The sequence below is a fragment of the Hordeum vulgare genome, chromosome 1H (genome assembly GCF_904849725.1).
Source record: "Hordeum vulgare subsp. vulgare chromosome 1H, MorexV3_pseudomolecules_assembly, whole genome shotgun sequence".
NCBI classification, from domain to species: Eukaryota; Viridiplantae; Streptophyta; class Magnoliopsida; order Poales; family Poaceae; genus Hordeum; species Hordeum vulgare.
The window spans coordinates 490493329-490513291 of NC_058518.1; the positions used below are offsets into that span (position 1 = coordinate 490493329).

Genomic DNA, 19963 nt, shown 5'->3' on the forward strand with positions numbered 1-19963 from the left:
CATGTCATCTGCTTGACACTGCTTTCCCTGGCAATGGCTCCATAGTCTGGAAGGGTATTCTGCATGGCCTGGAGTTGTTGAAGAAGGGTTTTTATGGCATGTGGGCAACGGTACAACAATTCGTACGTGGAGGGACCCTTGGATTACGCGGCCCTATTCCTTTCGGCCTATCACTCCCAAAGGGTACTTGTCGGTTTAACCATGTGTCTGACTTTCTGGATGGTAATGGTGCATGGAGAATAGATCGATTGAGGCGATCCTTTTGGCCGTTGGATGTGGATTAGATCCTGAAAATCAGAACATCACCTTGAGAGCGGTGTGATTTTCTATCTTGGTTCCCGAAAAGTGTGGCACTTTCATGGTGAAAAGTGCATATCAGTTAGCCACACATGATCATAGTATGACCTACTCCGTGGTGCCTCACGCACTAATTCGGATGGCTGTCGTACACTATGGAACCGTGTGTGGAAGTCAGTTGTTCCTCAGAAAATCTTGGAAGGTGATGACGGGAACGCTAGCTACACAACAATGCAAGAGGTACATACACCTTTCTACACGACCAACATGCCCGTCGTGCGGTTTAGAAGAGGAGAGCACTTTTCATGCGTTGATTTCATGCATGCAGACTCGAGTTTTTTGGGTAAATGTGCGAAGGAGGTGGCCCCTTCCAAGTGATGACCTTCTCATTGATAATGGAAATGAGTGGTTCATGCACTTGCTTAATACGTGCTCTGAAGAAGTTCGTGATATGATGATCATGTTAATATGGCGGATTTGGCATTTGCACAATGATAAGATACATGAGAAAGACACTCCATCCGTCCCAGCCACGGTTGAGTTTCTGGACAGTTACTATAAATCCACCAGACTTGCCGGGAGGTACTCGCAAGAGGAAATCTTGAAAAGGAAGACGCCCTCCTCGGCCCTTGATATGCGTGCACAAAAGGAGATGGGCCCGCCGGTTCCCTGGCCAACCCCGTCGCCACACACAGTGGCTCTCTCTGTCGATGGCTCCGCGGCGGCGGGCATGGTTCTTAGGAACAACGAAGGTTAGATTATATTTGCAGCATATCGGTTCATATTCCACTGTAATGATGCGTTGTAAGCGGAATTGCATACAATTATGCAAGGTATGTCGGTGATTCAACACTCCAACATTCATGTGATTTTACAGTTAGATTCTTCAGAAGCTCTCTATCAAGTTTGTCGAATGATGCATTGGTTCGTTCGGCATATGGCCCGTTAGTTCTAGAGATTAAGGAACAATAAGTTTTTTCTTCAAAAAATCAGCCGTTCTCAAGATAGAGTTGCCGATCAGTTGATCAATTATAGCCGATCTGAACGAACCACTACCGTATGGTTGGGCTCGATTCCACCCTGTATTGAGCATATGTAGCCTTTCGACTGTAACTCTATAAACTTGCAATAAAAACTTGCCTATTCCTACAAGAAAAAAACATATGGCTCGTGTTTTTGTGCGAGGACAAATGAGGAGCTGGCCGCAAATGCATGTGGACGTATAGTTGATCAAGTTTGACAAGTCCGTTTGTAGGTGCTCTCACCACTTCAGCAGTTGACCGGCCACTCGTGGGGTGGTGGTCGTCGGCTGCAGCCTTGTTTCCCAGAGCGAGCAGGGCATTATTCCAGGGAGGAAGGAAGGCATGCATGGTGCCGCCACCACGTACGTACAGTAGTAGGTCGTGTACGCACCGAGAGACCTTGGCTGGGGGCCAGGAATGTTTTGGCGGAGGCAAAGGCAGAGCCGAGCCAAAGCCAATGATCCGGTGGTGGAGACCGCGGCGACAATCGTGGCCACCAAAGGCGCTCTGCTCTGCCCCCATGTTCCGCCTCATCATGCCGCGCTATCCCTCTCCCTATCCTGGCAGGCAGCGCATGCGCCACCATCCTCGCCTCGGGCCAGTAGGTGCGCCGTGCGCCGTGCGCGCGCTCCCCGCCCACTCGCTCTCGCCCGCCAGGAGCGTCGCGGTCGCACGGCGCGGCACGGCACGGCGCGGTGCGGCGCGAGGTGCCGCTCGACTATTCGCGGCGCGCGCCGGGACGTCGCGAGTACGCGGGTGGCCACGAGCAGATCACGCGGCCGCATCGCATCGCACCGCCGCCCCTCCTCCTCGGGTTTCCACGTTGACCACGAGGCCTCGAAGCCACACACACACCGACCAACTTTTACTACTACTACTAGGCAGGAGTACGATGGTGTGAAAGTGAAAGTGAAAGCTGAGCCGCGACTTGTTACCGCAGCGCGCCGGGAGTCGTCGAGTCGTACTCTTAATTCGTGGAGATGGGCGCAGCTAGCCCAGCTTTGTCGCGCTAGTTAATAATCAATCAATCTTCTCGCCAAAAAAGTTAATACTAGCAGCTTCAACGGTCGATCCGGACGATGAATTTGTTCGGTTTTTATCCATTTTGTTTGGTTGCCCGTCCGACGTCCGCCCTGTTTTAGATTTGGGTCGGCAGTGCGCCCAACGCGTCGACCCATTTCATATCCGCAATCAAAATCTAAAAAAAGGCCCGCGACCGATCATGCCAGCGGTCATGTCTCATGTCGGCATCATGCGCCGGCATACAATGATGGCTTTAAAAAATAGCACCACAATTCATGCTGGCGCACTCGCCAGCCGGCCGGCACACGTGCCAGCACACAAAAAGGGTGGAACTTGAGTTCCACCACGCCACCGCGGCCCCCGTGGTCAAGCCAGCACACCTGTCGGCGTCCAAAAAAGATAGCGCTCGTCACCATAGATCACTCATCGTTGAACTTGAGCATGTCGGCCTGCATCTTTTCGAACCACGGCCTCTTCCTTGGCGACACGGTGTTGAGATCCATCTTCATGATCTCCACTCCGGTCATCATGCTCGCAAGAGCCACTTCTTTGGCCTTGGTCTTGGCGTTGGCGGCCTCGATCTATACCATCTTGGCTTGCTTCTCCGCCTCCATCTCAAGCATCCGTGCTTGTTCCTCCGCCTTCATCTCAAGCCTCCTCCTTTGGATCTTCAAGAAGGCGTTCATTTGCTCTTTTCTTTCTTATCGGCGCTTCTCCTCCCTTGTCGGCGCTTCTCCTCCCTTGAGCCCTTCTTGATGATCATGCCCTCCACGGTTGCGATCAAGACGATCGATGCCGCATCCCGCTTGTCCTCCTTCTTGGAGTTGGTCTTCCCCCTCGGTCGAGCCTTCTCGCCGTCCCCAACCTCATCCACGACTTGCTTCCCACCACGCGACTTGAGGCCGGCATGTTGCGCCTTGAACTTCTCCTCGTCTTTGATCACCCTAAAGCAATGGGAGAGGTTGAAGCACTTGCCATTGTGTTGGACCTTGAATGCCTCCAAAGCTTGGAATGCCTACAAATGCATTTCATGCAAGCATATTGGCAAAATGATATGCAAACGAACATCCAAAACCATAAACGTGATGACACAAAAAGAGAACGGCTTGCTAGCATACCATGTCTTGCACGCCGATGCCGCTCACGGGGCGGGCCTTGACGCTCTCAAGAGTGGCACAAAACTTGTTGCACTCTTATCGAATCACCCTCCAACGCTTCGAAATGGACACCCACCCACGCGCGCTTGCTATTTGGTACGGCGGAAACTTCTTGCGCTCATGGAACTCACGGTGAACACGAATCCAAAAGGTTGAATGCTTTTGTTCGGCGTCCGTCTTGGGTTCTTGCCCAATGTCTCTCCAACGCTCGTAAAGAAGCTTGTCCTCGCCGCCGTGTATGCCTTAGTCCGCTTGCTCTTGCGCTTCGATGCCGTCCCGTCGGCTTGGTTGGCGAGCTCGTCCTCAAACAAAGGCTTCGCTTCGATGTCGCACTCGTCCTCTTCCTTTAGCCCGTAGTCCTCCGGGAACTCATGATCGAGAAGGAAGCCGTCCAGGTCCAGGTCGACCTGATCATGCATGAAGGTAGCCTGATCTTCATTGTAGCCTCGGTCATCCTGGCTTTGTGTCTCGTCGGGATCGAAGCCAGCGGCCTGCGCACCACCCTCGAAGATCATGTTCTGCATGTAGTCGTCGTCGCCGGCGGCCGGCATTCCGTCGAACAGGTTGCGCGCGTCCGACAGCTTGCCAGTTGGCGTCTGCCACGCGCGTTTCCTCACGCCTCCGGCTGACGAGCCAGCGGCCATCGGTGTGGCGTTGAGGTCGATGGTCGCGGGCGTGAAAGGCACGACCATGCTCACCTCGGACGAGCACTCCCCCGAGAGGCCGGAGGCCTGCTGGTAGACGTGGAAGCCGGGCACCAGGTTGAAAACCGACGCGCCGGGTGAGTCGGGCAGCATCGTCCGAGGGAAGGCGGATGAGCCGGTACTGACCGCGGCGGCCAGAACGGTGCTGACGAGGCCGTGCTGGCTAGGGTTTAACCCCGACATGTAGAGCGCCCCCCCTGACGGCTCCCGTCGCGACGCGAGCGTTGGTGACCTGCTGCTGCGCGGCGGCCGCGGCGATGGCTTCATGCCTCGCGTCCGCCGGGTGCCTCCGGTCCTTCCTCTTTGGCCGACTCCTTTGCTCGTTGTTCGGGCGTCAACACCTTCTTCGACTTCGGCGCGGTGGCCTTCCGGGAGGCGCGAGGCTTACCTTTGTTGGATGAGGCGAGGCCGGCGGCGGCGTCAAGGTCGAGGTCGTCGTCCATGACGGGCGTGGGACGGGAGCGCGCGCGGGCGGGAGTGTTTTTTTTTTTGGGTGGGAGGAAATGGTGATTGATGCCACCGACCGACGGACCCGAGGAGAGGAGTAGGTGCGTTGGGCCGACGTAAATTCGGTTCAAAATTAAATCAAAAATGGATCGTCAGGCGGACGTCAAGCGAACACGCGTCCGTTTGGGTCGACGCGTTGTGCCGACTTTTATGTTTGCATCGACCCAAACGGACGACGACGGACGAAATGAATTGTTCCATTAAAGTTGCTCTAATCAATCTTTTTACGGCAGCTAGCCGGGATATTCATGTCTGCTCCTTTTCTGCGGCTTGGACTGGCCACGGCGCTCCATCCACACACACACGCGCGCACACGCGCAGTCGCAGCCTGGCTGGTGAGCACAAAGCTTTAGCTAAGCGAGGCAGTACAGATTACGGAAGAGCGCGTAGCAGGCATTAGGTCGCCTTGGTTGGACTGTTGCGGGAGGCATATCACCCCTCACCCCTCTCACCCCCTCCGACCCTCTCCCACCTCCCCAAAATCGTCAACCCAGTTTGGTGGGTCGCAGCGCGGCCGTGTCGGGCGGACTGCTCTCCCGAACAAGGAGCCATCATGCGGGGGGCCGGCGGCGGCGGGACCCCGGGCCGGCCGCGGTGGGGCGGCTCGGGCGCCACCACGCCGCGCTCGCTCAGCACCGGCTCCTCGCCGCGCGGCTCCGACCGCAGCTCCGACGACGGGGAGGAGCTCGTCGAGGTCACGCTCGACCTGCAGGAGGACGACACCATTGTGCTGCGCAGCGTCGAGCCGGCCGCCGCCACCGCCACCGCCACGGCCGCCTCCGTCCCCGTCTCGTCGGGCGCGTCGCCGTCGGTCATGGGGTGGAGCGCCGAGCCCACGCCGCCGGGCCCGTCGTCCCGGTCGCGCTCGCCGGCGATCCGCCGGAGCTCCTCGCACCGGCTGCTGCAGTTCTCGCAGGAGCTCAAGGCCGGGGTGTCCCGCGCCAAGCAAATCTCGCAGGACCTCACCAAGCGCTTCACGCGCACCCAGAGCCGCGCCGCCCTCGCCGAGCCCCCGCCACCGCCGCCACCGGCCCAGCCGCTCTCGGGCATCGAGTCCGCCCTCGCCGCCCGCGCCGAGCGGCGCCAGCGCGCGCAGCTCGACCGCACCAAGTCCACCGCGCAGCGCGCCATCAAGGGCCTGCGCTTCATCAGCGGCAACACCAAGGCCAGCAACAACGCCTGGATCGAGGTCCAGCGCAACTTCGACCGCCTCGCCCTCGACGGCCGCCTCTCCCGCGCCGACTTCCCGCAATGCATAGGGATGACCGAGTCCAAGGAGTTCGCCATGGAGCTCTTCGACACGCTCAGCCGCCGACGCCAGATGCAGGTCGACCACATCAACAAGGACGAGCTGCGCGAGATCTGGCTGCAGATCACCGACAACAGCTTTGACTCGCGCCTCCAGATCTTCTTCGACATGTAACAGCTCTCACAACCCCCCCCCACACTTGTCACCACAATCTCCAACCAACCTGCTGCTGCTGTTAAATCATTTTTCACATTCGATTCGGTTAATGTAATGTGGTACGATTCAATCTAATCAGGGTGGACAAGGACGCCGACGGCCACATCACGGAGGCGGAGGTGAAAGAGGTACCACCATTGCTCTTCTTCATGCGTATTTCCTCTTCCTTTTTACTGCGCTTGGCATTTCTGCTGCAATAGTAGTACAAATTCTTCCATTTCGGTAGTAGAATATTCGGCCACATCACTATTGTTGTTCTTCCTTCCATCTTGTAATTTCTGCAGTAGTACAATTCTTCCATCGTGCAATTTCGGGGGCAGTATTTTTGGCAGTATAATATTCGGACTACTATTTTGATGATTGAGCCGTCCATTCCCCCGGGCTCCAGAGCCATGTCCTTGTCTGCTGGTTGTCTGCAAGCTTGTGTTCCAGGATTCACGCATAAGAATCGTATGTGTGGATCGGGAAATGTTGCCGACTAATCAAGGTGTGCCCCCTCAGCGAGACTGGCGGGGAAAGCATCATCCCTGGCCGGTACCCACGCACCAATCTCTTTCTACATGAGCTTTTTTTTGCTTCTAGAAACACGGGAGGAAGGTTACGTAAATTTACCACGGATGGCGATGGAAGTCAGTCGTGAAGACCAGATCGAACGCGATAGTGGTTGGTGGGGGGCGTTTCCGTCAGGCTGGCCAGTTATTATAATCCGTTCAACAGGGGGGACTTTTGATTATTAGAGATTTGTTACATAATCTATTGTTTCCGTTGTTGTGATTGTGACATTGTGTAAAGGGCCTCCTAGCCAGGTTGTGTTGTTTGTTTATCATGCTTTTCTCCAAGCTGTGAAAAGGATGGTTCCTGATGATGATTAAAGTTGTCAATTTGCTTTGTTTTTCCAGATCATCATGCTAAGTGCCTCCGCCAATAAGCTGGCGAGGCTTAAGGAGCAAGCAGAGGAATACGCCGCGTTGATCATGGAGGAACTTGACCCCGAAGGCCTCGGCTACATTGAGGTATAAACTACCATCAGGCCATCACTGTCCTCTGGTTTCTTTGCAATTTTGGGTCTCAAGACAGCAACACTATTATTGGCACTGAAAAGCAAAGTTCCGTCTATTTTTCTTCCTGTCAGTCTCCTCCAGCAAATATCCTAGATATCATTCTATTTTTGTTTATACTTCTGTCCTCCTCCACATATCTATTTGAACATACCCAAAGGTTGAACCAATAAACATCTTCCTTGCTGGCCAGTCTGGGATACAATACAAGTCCCCATCGTGTGTCTCAATGCTTTGCTCTTGGTTCACTTAACCTATGAAAATTGCAATTATTTGCAATAGAAGTAACCAGGGGGTCTGGAGCCCTTAGGTCTTCAGCAAAGAGACATCATTAATAACTGTATTTGAAGTTATATATGTTCGTTCATTGAAGAAGGGGTTTCCTTTTTAAGCAACATCAACACAGTAGATGAAGCAAAAGTGTTGTGGTGATTGACATGTTTATGCTGAAATTGACACAACCAAAATAGAATATTTACTAACAATCCTGATCATGGTTCCCTCGACGACCACTTATGTTTCAAGCTGGCGAGCACCTGTACTGCAGAATATCAAGTGTAATTAAGTCTGAATCTTCTCATAATTTGCCTGCTTTAGATGAGATTATCCGCTTTGCAGTTCTTACTGTATGTTGCTGAATTCTAGCATAAAGATACAGTTTATCTTTGCCATCCACACTGAAATCTTACAATATCATTTTTTTATCCTATCAAGAATAGAGGCTGTTGCAGGGGCCTGTACTTCCTAATTTACTCCTCAAGTAGGTTATATTTAGATAGAGCTTTCCAGTTCCCGTAGTCAAATTATATCCACCGTTCCGCCTGATATTGCATTTGCGTGACAGCGACGGCACATTGCCCCAATCAAATACAAGGCTCAGTGTCCAATACCGTTTTTTGTAGGATTGTCGTTTTGGTATCATCAGGGTTACAATTACTGTTGATCTTTCATTAGGCGCCAAATCTTATTTGTCTTATTTAGTGGACACAGTAATTATATCAACATCAATACTGCAGCAGCCCCACGTCCGTGCTATACCCTGTATGCAGTGCTTTAGTTCCATTTAAATTTCTTGTATGTGTACGCGTCTTTGCTAGGCTGCCTTTTTTTGGGAGACTGTCCAAGTGTAGCACTTGTACAGGTGGATATTCAATACGATGCCCCTATTTCTTAGGATGGAGTTATTGCATGCATGTTCCACAAGATTTTAGCAGGTATGGTGCACTCATATGGGGGCGATGTGTGCCACCAGATGCAATTAAAATCTTGTGGGGGCCATCTGCAGTTTGGTGGCTATTTGACTAAAGGTTCTCAGACTGATGTGCACCGTTAACCTGCCCTGTATTTTCTGAACAGTATAACTAAGGATTTTTCTTCAACTGTTGATTGGGTCGTATGCTGTTTTGGTTAGATAACACAATGGTTTTTCATTGTTAAATCCATTATGGTTAATTATCTGATAATATTATGGTAGTTGGATAAAAGTGTGTTCTGTGTTAAAATTGGAACGATCACACAGATTGAAGTGATATGTCATAAGATCATTTGGTTATCACTTGAAATGTTCATAACTTATATAATTGTTTGGTTCATGAATAGACCAAATTGGTGGGACTTACCAGCAAATATTGTAGGAAAGAAATGCTTCAGTGTTTCTTGAGGCCATTTTTTTTGTTCTTAATGTTGGGAAACATTAAAAACACTGCTTGTGATTCTCATTGCAGCTTTGGCAGTTGGAGACGTTGCTATTGCAGAAGGATACATATGTGAACTATAGCCAGGCCTTGAGCTACACAAGCCAGGCACTGAGCCAGAACCTTGCTGGCCTAAGGTATAGGAGCCCGATCCGAAAAATGAGCAGTAAATTAAGCTACTATCTGGAGGACAACTGGAAACGCCTTTGGGTACTTGCACTGTGGATTGGGATTATGGCTGGATTATTCATTTGGAAATTTATCCAGTACCGCAACCGGTACGTCTTTCATGTGATGGGCTACTGTGTAACAATTGCAAAGGGGGCTGCTGAGACCCTTAAGCTGAACATGGCACTCATCCTCCTACCTGTATGCCGCAACACCATCACTTGGCTGCGTAATACAAGAGCTGCACGGGCATTACCGTTCGATGACAATATCAACTTCCATAAGGTTAGTCATTAGACTCTCATTATCTTTGTTACTGTTTGGTGATTCCTGCGTCCAAATGTGCAATAAATTTATATATCCATGTTTGAAAAGCTATCCGTGCACACTTTAATTATCTCTACCTAGTTTCTGAAGAGCAGGGTGGTTGATCTGAATACATTATACATGTGATGCTAAAAAATTGGGTTATATACCTGGTCCCTCGCATAATTGATGGTTCCTGCATGTGGGTTTGCCGTCACATATAGCTAACACTATGAAGGGGACTTAGGTCCATCAGAATAGAGCTTAGTTAATAGATTCATACTCCATATTTTCTGTCTGAAAGTTTTCTCTAATGTCTCTAGTACACAGTTATTAATTGAAAGCTCTGTACTCAACTAAATTAATAGGCGGAGAGAAGCTGAAATATTGTTGATACCATGCAGAAGTAAGACAGGCCATGATTAAACAACAGCTGTCAGCTTACAGTGATAGTTGGGCAATGTCAATGTACAGCCAGCTCATTCGAAGCTCTTCTCAGCTAAATATAGCAGCTTGTGAACCAACACATGGACAAGCTGCGGTCCAGCTCATTTTCATTTGACCGCACAAAATGAAAATTGTTAAATAAACTGAAATAATCCAGGTGTATAATGTGATTGTTAGTTGTGCTTAATGTGTCTCTTATCATTCGTAGCTAGGCTAATTGGACACATAATGACATAATGGCATCCAGCCAAAGAAAGGATTACAGCTAACAGTGAACATTTTGTGTTGCCATGGCAGACTATTGCGGCGGCAATTGTGGTCGGTGTTATCCTTCATGCAGGAAACCATCTTGCATGTGATTTTCCACGGCTTATAGATTCCTCCGATCAGATGTATGCTCCACTGGGCAAGTACTTCGGGGAAACTAAGCCAACATATTTGGCGTTAGTCAAAGGAGTAGAAGGTGTAACTGGAGTTATTATGGTTGTCTGCATGCTCATTGCTTTTACTCTAGCAACCAGGTGGTTCCGTCGTAGCCTGGTGAAGCTTCCAAAGCCATTTGACAAGCTAACTGGCTTCAATGCCTTCTGGTACTCTCATCATCTGTTCATCATTGTATACATATCACTTGTTATTCATGGAGAGCGTCTATACCTTATCCTGGATTGGTACAAAAGAACGGTTAGTTTATATCTTTTCTTCTGCTTTACTCTCTTTTCCTGAATAATTAAGCACCTAATCTCTTTTGCAGACATGGATGTATCTTGCAGTTCCTGTTGGGTTATATGTTGGCGAGAGGACTCTGAGGTTCTTCAGGTCTGGCAGTTACTCTGTCCGGATATTAAAGGTCAACCCACATAAATTTTGAAATTTGAGTTCTATTTCCATGTCTGGTACGCTGACACACACGCACTTTCCTTGCAGGTGGCCATATATCCTGGTAATGTTTTGACATTGCAAATGTCCAAGCCTCCGACATTCCGTTACAAGAGCGGACAGTATATGTTTGTTCAATGTCCAGCTGTTTCACCATTTGAATGGTACTTGCCTCTTAATTGTAAATAAACTACAGTTGGAGCAATAATTCACTTTTACACCATCTAGTATGTTTATGTACGACTTATTTGTAGAATAGGTATGCATAGCACTTCATTCAATCTCAAATACTTTTACTCTTTTCAGGCATCCCTTCTCGATAACTTCGGCACCTGGGGACGATTTTCTTAGTATCCATGTCCGACAACTTGGCGACTGGACGCGAGAGCTCAAGCGTGTATTCTCAGCAGCTTGTGAGCCACCTATGAATGGGAAAAGTGGCCTCCTTAGAGCAGACGAGAACACCAAAAAAACGTATGTCTATCCTTCTTATTCAGAAGCTATAATATGTTTGTGCAATCGGGATCTTGATAGTTTTTATTTTTAAAATGCAGTTTCCCGAAACTTTTGATTGATGGACCGTATGGTTCTCCTGCACAAGACTATAGCAAGTATGATGTTTTACTACTTGTTGGGTTAGGAATCGGTGCAACTCCTTTCATCAGCATATTGAAAGATCTGATTAACAACATCATCAAAATGGAGGAAGAGGACGTAAGCGAATTTTCCATGTACCCTACTACAATTAGAACTACTGTTGATTCTTTTAGTGCTCTTGACAGACTAGACTGCAATCTGTATCATATTTCCAATTGGCGTCTTCCTTATACCCTATCCGCAGGAAGAACTATAATATAAATTGATTATATAGATTATTTTCAGTGATTTATTCATCCATCTATTTCTGCTACACTTTACCAAAACTATGAAAAACTAGACTAATTAATCAATTCATCAACCTATATTTGCAGGAAGCCTCAACTGATCTTTACCCACCAATTGGACCCAGTAAGGCATCTGTTGACCTTGACACCCTTATGAGGATTACGTCAAAACCAAAGAGGGTTTTTAAGACAACAAATGCTTACTTTTATTGGGTGACACGCGAACAAGGCTCTTTTGATTGGTTTAAAGGAATCATGAATGAGATTGCTGAACTAGATCAAAGGGTAACTATCAACTAATTTTTTTCAAGCGACACACTGTGTTTGTTCGCAATTTAGTTCTTACAGCTGTCTTTTTTCAATACTAGAATATCATTGAGATGCACAACTATCTCACAAGTGTTTATGAGGAAGGGGATGCTCGGTCAGCACTCATCACAATGCTGCAAGCTCTCAACCATGCCAAGAATGGTGTCGATGTAGTGTCTGGAACTCGAGTAAGTTACAAGTTATGACATACCAATTGGCCTCATGCCAGTCTTGGTATTATCAGTATTAATGTTTGACTTCTGATATATTATTATTATTATTAGGGCGAGATGTGGAAACGAATCATGTTAGCATGTTTGTTGAGTTAATTTCATGTGTCCGCTATTTACTGATATACTGATTTTGCAGGTCCGGACACATTTTGCAAGACCAAATTTTAAGAGGGTGCTGTCTAAGGTAGCCGCCAAACATCCTTATGCCAAGATAGGTAAGATACTAATCAAAGCTTGCCTTTTCATGCTTTTAGCTGCGAAATAGTTACCCATCACCACGTTTTAGTTATACTTCAGGCAAGATGCAATGCAGCAACATAAATACATGTAATGTGGGTATGAACTTGTACATTGCAAAGAAGATAACTGCTACTGTTGCTTACAGGAGTGTTCTATTGCGGAGCTCCAGTTCTGGCGCAGGAACTAAGCAACCTTTGCCATGAGTTCAATGGCAAATGCACGACAAAATTCGAATTCCACAAGGAGCATTTCTGAAACCAGGTAAACCGCACAATAGGAAAATAGCACAGGATTGCGCTGTATGTATGTCGTCTTTGCTTGTTACGCGCTGGACTTTGGAGAGCAAGGGAAAGAATGGTCTAGTGCTTTCTCGGTGCACCGGTCGCCAGTTATGCAATGGACACTGCTTTGCTTGAGATACTCAAAGGAAGGAAGCTGGGGATCAGCTGGTAGTACATACATTACACATCAATCATGGATTCAGAAGTATATATTATGGTCGTGCTGGCGAGGGCACCCCCTCTATAAGATCTCTTGTATGCGGAGTCCCGCAGAAAGATGCTGATATCCTTTTATGGTTTTGACTACATGCTGGGTGATGTGATGTAGGACAATAGGGAAGGCCACCAGAGGCACAAGGCTAAGTAACTGTGTATATTTGCTTGTAGCTGAGTTGTCAGGCCACAAGTTTGTTTGTTCTCACTGTAATTATACACAGACGGAAACACAGGCAGGGGGAGTACAGTACAGTTTGATTCTTTTCTTTTCTTCTCTTCTCTTTGTATGTAAAGTTTAGGTTTGGTAGTGATTGGGTCCGGATTGAGGACATGAATGGATTACATTCAAGCTTGTGTTGTTTGTTGTGCCATGATAGGATAACATGCATTCTTTTTCATGGGGTTGTGTGATGTTACTTGCACATTGCTCGTTTTAGTTTGGACTTCTGCGTGTATATCTTGCTGTAGATGTATGGAATTATATGATCATAACTGAGAAGGGGGTCAAGTTCTTCCTCCCACACGACCACGGCCTCGCCGCGACGGTGACCATCACCTCGCCATCCGACCGTGGTCATCTTGCTGTCGGGCTTCATCCACGATGATCTAAGTTATGTTTTCTTTTCCCATTTCATGTGATATGATTCGACAAAACTGTAACACTGAGGATAATCTAAGTTGTAAAGAGGCTCTAAAGATCTCTAAGAAACTCAGCAAACGCCGTCCGGGACGCCCCGCCTTCGTCCAGCGCCTGGAGTGCCTTGTCCTTGGCCGCCATGGCTCGCTCCCGCAGCGCCGCCCCGCCCTTGGACTCCATCACCCACCGCACCTTGGCCTCCACCTCCGCCGCCGCCACCACCTCCTCATCATACCCGACCATCTCCACGCCGGCGCCCATCTCCTCCACCACGAAAACCTTGTTCTGCCGCTGCTCCGCGTACAGCGGCCAGCAGATGAGCGGCAGCCCCGCCACGATCGCCTCCAGCGTCGAGTTCCACCCGCAGTGCGTCACGAAGGCGCCCGTCGCACGGTGCCGCAGCACGTTCGCCTGCGGCACCCACGACTTGACGACGAAGCCGCGGCCGCCGGTGCGCTCCAGGAACCCCTCCGGCAGCAGCGCGGCGAGGTCCGGCTCCACGGGCGCGTCCGCCAGCAGGTCCGGCCCGCCGTCCGTGCGCGGGCTCTGCACCACCCACAGGAACCTCTGCCCGGACCGCTCCAGCCCGACGGCGATCTCCTCCAGCTGCTTCACGGGGAAGGTGCCCATGCTCCCGAAGCAGAGGAACACGACGCTCTTCTCCGGCTGCGCGTCCAGCCACGCCAGGCACTCGTGCTTCTTCTCTCCGCCGCCGGCGGCCGAGACCATCGGCCCGACGCAGTAGACGGGCGGCATGGCGCGGTCGGGGACGCACGCGCCGTCCCTGATCGCGCGCAGCGCCGTGGTCTCCAGCCACTCGAACGTGTTGACGACGATGCCCCGGGACTCCGGCATCCGCTGGAACGCGTGCAGGAAGCTCTTGTACACCTCGTTGTGGCGGTCGAGCGCGAGCTCGGGGAGGTCGGTGGGCTTGAAGGGGCGGTTCCCCGGGAAGGAGAGCGGCGCGTCGCCGATCTCGCCGAGGCTGGCGTCGCCGATCTCGGCCTGCATGCGCGGGAGGTAGAGGTTGACAGCGAGGCTGCTGGCGCTGCCGGTGTAGAAGACGTAGGCCGGCACGCCGAGCTCGGCGGCGACGTCGATGGCGTCCGCGCAGAAGCACAACATGTCGAGCACGAGGGCGCGCACCGAGGGCAGCACCGAGCGGAGGTAGTCGCGGAGCGGCGCGTTCATGCGGCGCAGGAGGACGAAGGGGTTGGGCGCCTGTGCGGCGGCGTCCGGCGGGGTCGTGCCTCCGGCGTCGACGTCGGGCGGCGCGGGCAGCACGTGGAAGCGGACGGACGGGTTGGCCGCCGCGGCGCGCGCGACGGCGGCCGAGGTGTCCGTGGCCTTGCCCGGCGGGCCGTTGACGATGACGGTGGCGGCGAGGCCGCCGCGCAGGAAGAGCTTGGCCAGCTCCACCATGGGCACCAGGTGGCCCACGCCGAGGCCGGGGTTGAGAACCACCGTGTCTCCCATGGCCGGACGCATGCTGGACACGCGCCGTGCGGTCCGCGGACGTGCGCGCCGCGTGTGTCGATCTGCGCTTGCCACGGAAGCGCAACAACCCCGTAATATATGGCCACATGTGATGATACGATCAGTATTCGCGTTGGGAACTTTGGTGAGATGCTAACGGCGACCATCTTTTAAATCTTGTTTTGCGATTGATACGGGTTCCGTTGCCACGATACGGGAACTTCGCCAATATGAGAACGCCCAGACCACACAATGTAACCACCTACCCAAGCACCAATGCACAAAAACTGCATGACAAGTTTCCAATCCTCCCAAGCTTATGTACCGTCACAGGAATTTAGAAACTTTACCCAGCAAAAAAAGGAATTTAGAAACTTCCATTCCACGGACAGCCACTCAGAATTGGCCAATACAATCACATTAAATTAATTAACTACGCTAAAATGTACCTTGTTTTTTCTCTCGTGAATACATAAAGCTTAGGTATCTTCTCTATTTTACAATAAAGATCTTGTTATGAAAACATTTGCAACAGAACTTTTGTTGTAGTTTTTTCTAACATAAGTTGTATTACATGATTTTTTTCCGCAACATAAGGCCCTATTTGGAACCACAATAGATTACGATAATCTGGATTATGAAGATATATTATATAATTTGGTTTATAAAAATAATCTAGGAGGACATGTTTGATGGCCAGATTATAGAAACTGTAATCCAGGTTTTACATTGCATAATGACTTGTCTATCATCTGTTTTTTTAAAGAGGAGTGTGGTGGTGGTAGGAATATAATTAACTCCAACTTTACAAGGGGAATGGATCATTAGCAATCCATAATCTGATTTTAGCTGGGATAAAGTAGATTATGAGTTTTTAATAATTTGTTCATCTAGTTTTTATAATCTACACCGTAATCTGTCATGTTTGAATACATAATAGATTATAAAAACTGGATTATATAACCTGAGTGGTTTCAAACAGGGCCTAAGTCGTATTGCGGGATTTTATTTACAACATGGATCATGTTGCAGATTTTTTCCCTCCTGATCCGAGCCGCTATGGAATCTAGTCCTTGTTTGTTTTGTAACAAGGGGCTAATTGCAGAACCACTTTTCGAGACAATGAACCCGTTGTAGAACGCTGACACTAAAGGATTAACGTTGAACCATTGATTAAAAGTCATCCAACAGACGCAAAGATGACAAACGCTGGAGTTGAATTAGCCGGTTAAAGGGAACCATTTCCATATTTTATTCACAAAATAGAACGAACAAATGGGGTATAACACATGCACGAACACAAAGAGATGAACACAGTGCCCAAAAAAGAGAAAGAAGAAAGACAAGGACCGAACAAGCAAACAACACAACTAAACCAACTAACTAGAGAGGTAATCCAAACCAACGTGGAGTCTGACAACCACAAGTCTAGCATCCGGGACACCGCGAGCACGCAAGAATACACCTTTAACAAGGAAAACGCCGCCCCAACACCATCACCGTCCAATCCAAAGAATCAGACCTAGGGTTTCCCGCTGGTGCTCGAAGATGGGCACGGAGAAAGACCATGACAGCGCCTCCAGGGAATTGGCAGTGCTGCCCGAGCATATGATTTCTTTCAAGCATGTGTTTGAGCAAACCCCAAACCACCAAATCGAAACTGGGAGTCGAAATTCACACGTAGATCGAGAAACCACCACCACCAGAGGGGGATCCACACCGGACACATGAAACTTGAACATGACGAGGGGCGACACAACATCGAGACATAAGTTGCCAAATTAGCTGAAAGTAAAACACTTATCCTTGGTAAGTTTGCACGTAACCAATAGTGACGAAAGTATGTCCGAGGATCTCGACACAAGTCATGCTCCAAGCCATAATTACACCGTGGAGGATTTTGCTAAAATGATGAACCTGGAGAATCCTATTCCAAAAGGACATGACGATGAGGTTTACAATTTTGTTATTCATTTGATGGAAACAAATACGTGAAATAGATCAACAATATACAGGATTGCATGATAAATCGCCAGTCAAGCACGATGACATTTTTGAAACTACTACTACTTAGTTGGAGATCAAAATGAATAAGTTTAATGCTTCGGTTCTGCTATTCTTCAGGTACCTGAAAGAAATATTTTGTATCAGTCAATTCTAGTTTCTTCTTCTTTTGTTTAGCCTGCATCAGCCCACGTAAAAAAGGCAGTTTTGTTTGAGATAATTTTCTCTAGCCCAGAGAAGCCAACGTAGAAAGGTTACTCGCTGGCTAGAGGAGGAGCTCGGGGCAGCTACAAATCAGCCGACTGATTTCTTTATGAATCAGTCGGGTAACGGGTCATTGGATTCTTCCTCTTCCAACCGTTGGGCCGTTGAAACACATATTGCTCACCACGGAAGCAGCATCGCTCCGCTCGCCGCGGAAGCAGCACCGCCCCGCTCGCAAGCAGGAGCCACGTCCCAACATTGACGGAGCTGTCCGTTCGACAGCAACGACAACGCGGCGATGTGCCACAAGAGCGCCACAACGGCGTGGCGGTGCTCCAGCACAACACTGTCGGCCACAACTCCGGCGATGCTCCGCCATACCGGCGCAACGATGCTCCAATGCAGCACGGTGATCCGTCGCATCTGCGGTGATTCTCCATTTCAGCGCCACACCAGCGTGGCGGTGCTCCAACGCAGCACCGTCGATGCTCCAACCCAACAATGGCGATGCTCCATTGAAGCGCGAACTCCTGCATGGCGGGGCTCCAACACATCATCGGCGACCTGTCGTAGCTCCGGCAATTCTTCATTGAAGCGCGAACACCTGCACGGCGGTGCTCCAACGTAGCACCGACGGCCCGTCGCAGCTCCGACGATGCTTCATTGGAGCTGCAGCGCAACAACGGCGGTGCAACGAATGGCAACTGCTGCCACGAGGTGGGTTGGAGAACCATGGTTGTAGCGAACCCCGGTGGCACACCCTTCTCAACAAAAAAGCTTGCCATCACCGGGTTCATCGCTACAGTGCTGCGATGCCACTTTGCAACAACAACACTCCTTCGCGGGATCCTGGAGGAAAGAGCATGAAGAGAGGAGCGGGTGCAACCATGGCATGAGGCAACGCGATGAAGGAAGAAATTGGGAAGGGGAAAAGAGAAGAAGAAGAACGAGCCGAGGAGGGCGTCTCTCACACGAAAGAGATAAGGTTGGCTGCGTGGAGGGGAAAGCTCTAGTCGACCACACGATACGTGTTGCACAGAAAAACGGCTTACGAGGGAGAGAAATCATTCTATTGATTTTAATACTTTTGCAGCTCCTATTGGACACGCTTTGCGTCCGACGGCGCGTGCAGAAGACCCGTGACTCGGCTGGCCCACTAACAGAAAACAAAGGATAAAAATGAGTGAAACGAACAAGATGATGCCAAGATTTGAACATGCAACTTTCGAGTTCTGAACGTGTGTCTCTAGCATGTGCATTTGTCAGCTGCTACTTGTAAGAAAGGCACTACTTTCTGAAGATATCATCGAAGCAACACATTTCTTATTCCAAATGTTTATGGAAACCTGAACAAATTTTGAAATCTTGATACAATTTTAATCTGTGAACAAGTTTACAAAACTGGCTTTTTTTCGAAATTCCAAACAAAATCTGAAACCAAGAACATACTTTCAAGTCCACATACATTTTTTAAATTGTGAACTATTCTTGAAAAAATGAGAACATTCTTGAAAAAACGAAAGATCTTAAAAAATAGAAATGTATTTATTAAATCTAATAAAACTTCCAAAAATGATAACAAAAATTAACATTTCAAACAATTTTGAAAACAAGAACAAATTTCTATACTCCAAACTTTTTGAAAATGCGAACAAATTTAGAAATTAGGAAATATTATTTGAAATTGCAAACAATTTCTAAAAATGAGGACAAAACTTTAAAACGTTGGCAATATTTTGAAAATCTGAAGATTTTCTGAATCCCTGGAACATTTTTCTGAAAATCATGATTTTTTTGAAACGGGAACATATTTTGTAATTCAAAAACAAATTTTGGAAACGAAAAAAAAACTCCAGAAGAACATTCAAAACACAAATAGTTTTTGAATTTTGTGGACATTTTTTGAAGAAGGAACATTTTTTGCAACTCCTAAAAAATCAAAACATGAACATTTTAAAAATTCTGTAAACAATTATGAAACGGGAACATTTTGAAGTTCCAATTTTTTAATAACCTTAAGAACAATTTTCGAAAAATATAAACAAATTTTATAAACACGAGCATTTTTAAAATTTGCAAACAATATTAGAAACTACTGCAAAAAATGGAAACATGAACAATTTTAAGAATTTTCAACTATTTTTGAAAGCAGGAACATTTTTTGAAATTCCAAACAATTTTTGAAAATTTGTGAACATTTTAAAGAAAAAGAATACCAAGCAAAATTTGAAAAAACGATTAGTTTTTGAAAATTGCGATTTGTTTTGAAACGTGAATATTTATTGAAATCATGAAACATTGACATTTTGCGAACAATAGTTGAAACATGATTATTTTTAAACTGGAAACATTTTTGAACATTTTTTGAATAATAGAAACAATTTTTGAAATTCCCCAGTTCTATTTTTTCTGAATTGCTGAACAATTTTCGAAAAAAGCTGTATTTTCAAAATTGATCAGTATTTAATGGCACAAACAACCTTTTGAGTTTCCAAATAAATTTTAAAATTTAAACTTTTATAAAAAAGAAGTTAAACTTGAAAAATAATTAAGAAACGAATAAAGAAAAAATAAACATAAAATAAAAGTAAAAGAACATTAAAAAAATCGGTTCATAAAACCTTCTAAGGTTTATAAAACAGAAAAAACAGGCTGAAAAAACTTTAGAAAGTCCCCAAAACTAAAAACAGTGGAATACGCTAATGGGCCAGCGCCTATGGACAGGTCTGTGCGAAGCCTCTAGGATTTGAAGCAG

At 48.1% G+C, this 19963-nt stretch overlaps 2 protein-coding genes across 2 annotated transcripts; one reads left to right on the forward strand and one right to left on the reverse strand.

Annotated features, from left to right (window-relative positions):
* The first annotated feature begins 5026 nt into the window (after window positions 1-5026).
* LOC123448912 (respiratory burst oxidase homolog protein A-like) lies at window positions 5027-13285 on the forward strand. Its single transcript, XM_045125955.1, has 13 exons — window positions 5027-6129; window positions 6255-6303; window positions 7075-7188; window positions 8958-9380; window positions 10146-10529; window positions 10600-10695; window positions 10773-10888; window positions 11031-11198; window positions 11279-11438; window positions 11696-11893; window positions 11977-12105; window positions 12287-12365; window positions 12536-13285. The coding sequence occupies exons 1-13, from the start codon at window positions 5264-5266 to the stop codon at window positions 12643-12645; spliced, it is 2892 nt and encodes a 963-aa protein (XP_044981890.1). The 5' UTR covers window positions 5027-5263; the 3' UTR covers window positions 12646-13285.
* On the reverse strand, window positions 13141-15040 carry LOC123448918 (anthocyanidin 5,3-O-glucosyltransferase-like). The gene has a single exon (XM_045125964.1). The coding sequence runs from the start codon at window positions 15010-15012 to the stop codon at window positions 13579-13581; it is 1434 nt and encodes a 477-aa protein (XP_044981899.1). The 5' UTR covers window positions 15013-15040; the 3' UTR covers window positions 13141-13578.
* Window positions 15041-19963: the final 4923 nt, after the last annotated feature.

Bases quoted from the DNA above. Each gene is read 5' to 3' on its own strand.
- LOC123448912 (XM_045125955.1), top strand. From the start codon at position 5,264: ATGCGGGGGGCCGGCGGCGGCGGGACCCCGGGCCGGCCGCGGTGGGGC. The intron at 9,381-10,145 runs GTTAGTCATTAG...TTGCCATGGCAG, and splicing joins ACAATATCAACTTCCATAAG to ACTATTGCGGCGGCAATTGT. The intron at 11,199-11,278 runs GTATGTCTATCC...TTTAAAATGCAG, and splicing joins GACGAGAACACCAAAAAAAC to TTTCCCGAAACTTTTGATTG.
- LOC123448918 (XM_045125964.1), bottom strand. From the start codon at position 15,012: ATGCGTCCGGCCATGGGAGACACGGTGGTTCTCAACCCCGGCCTCGGC.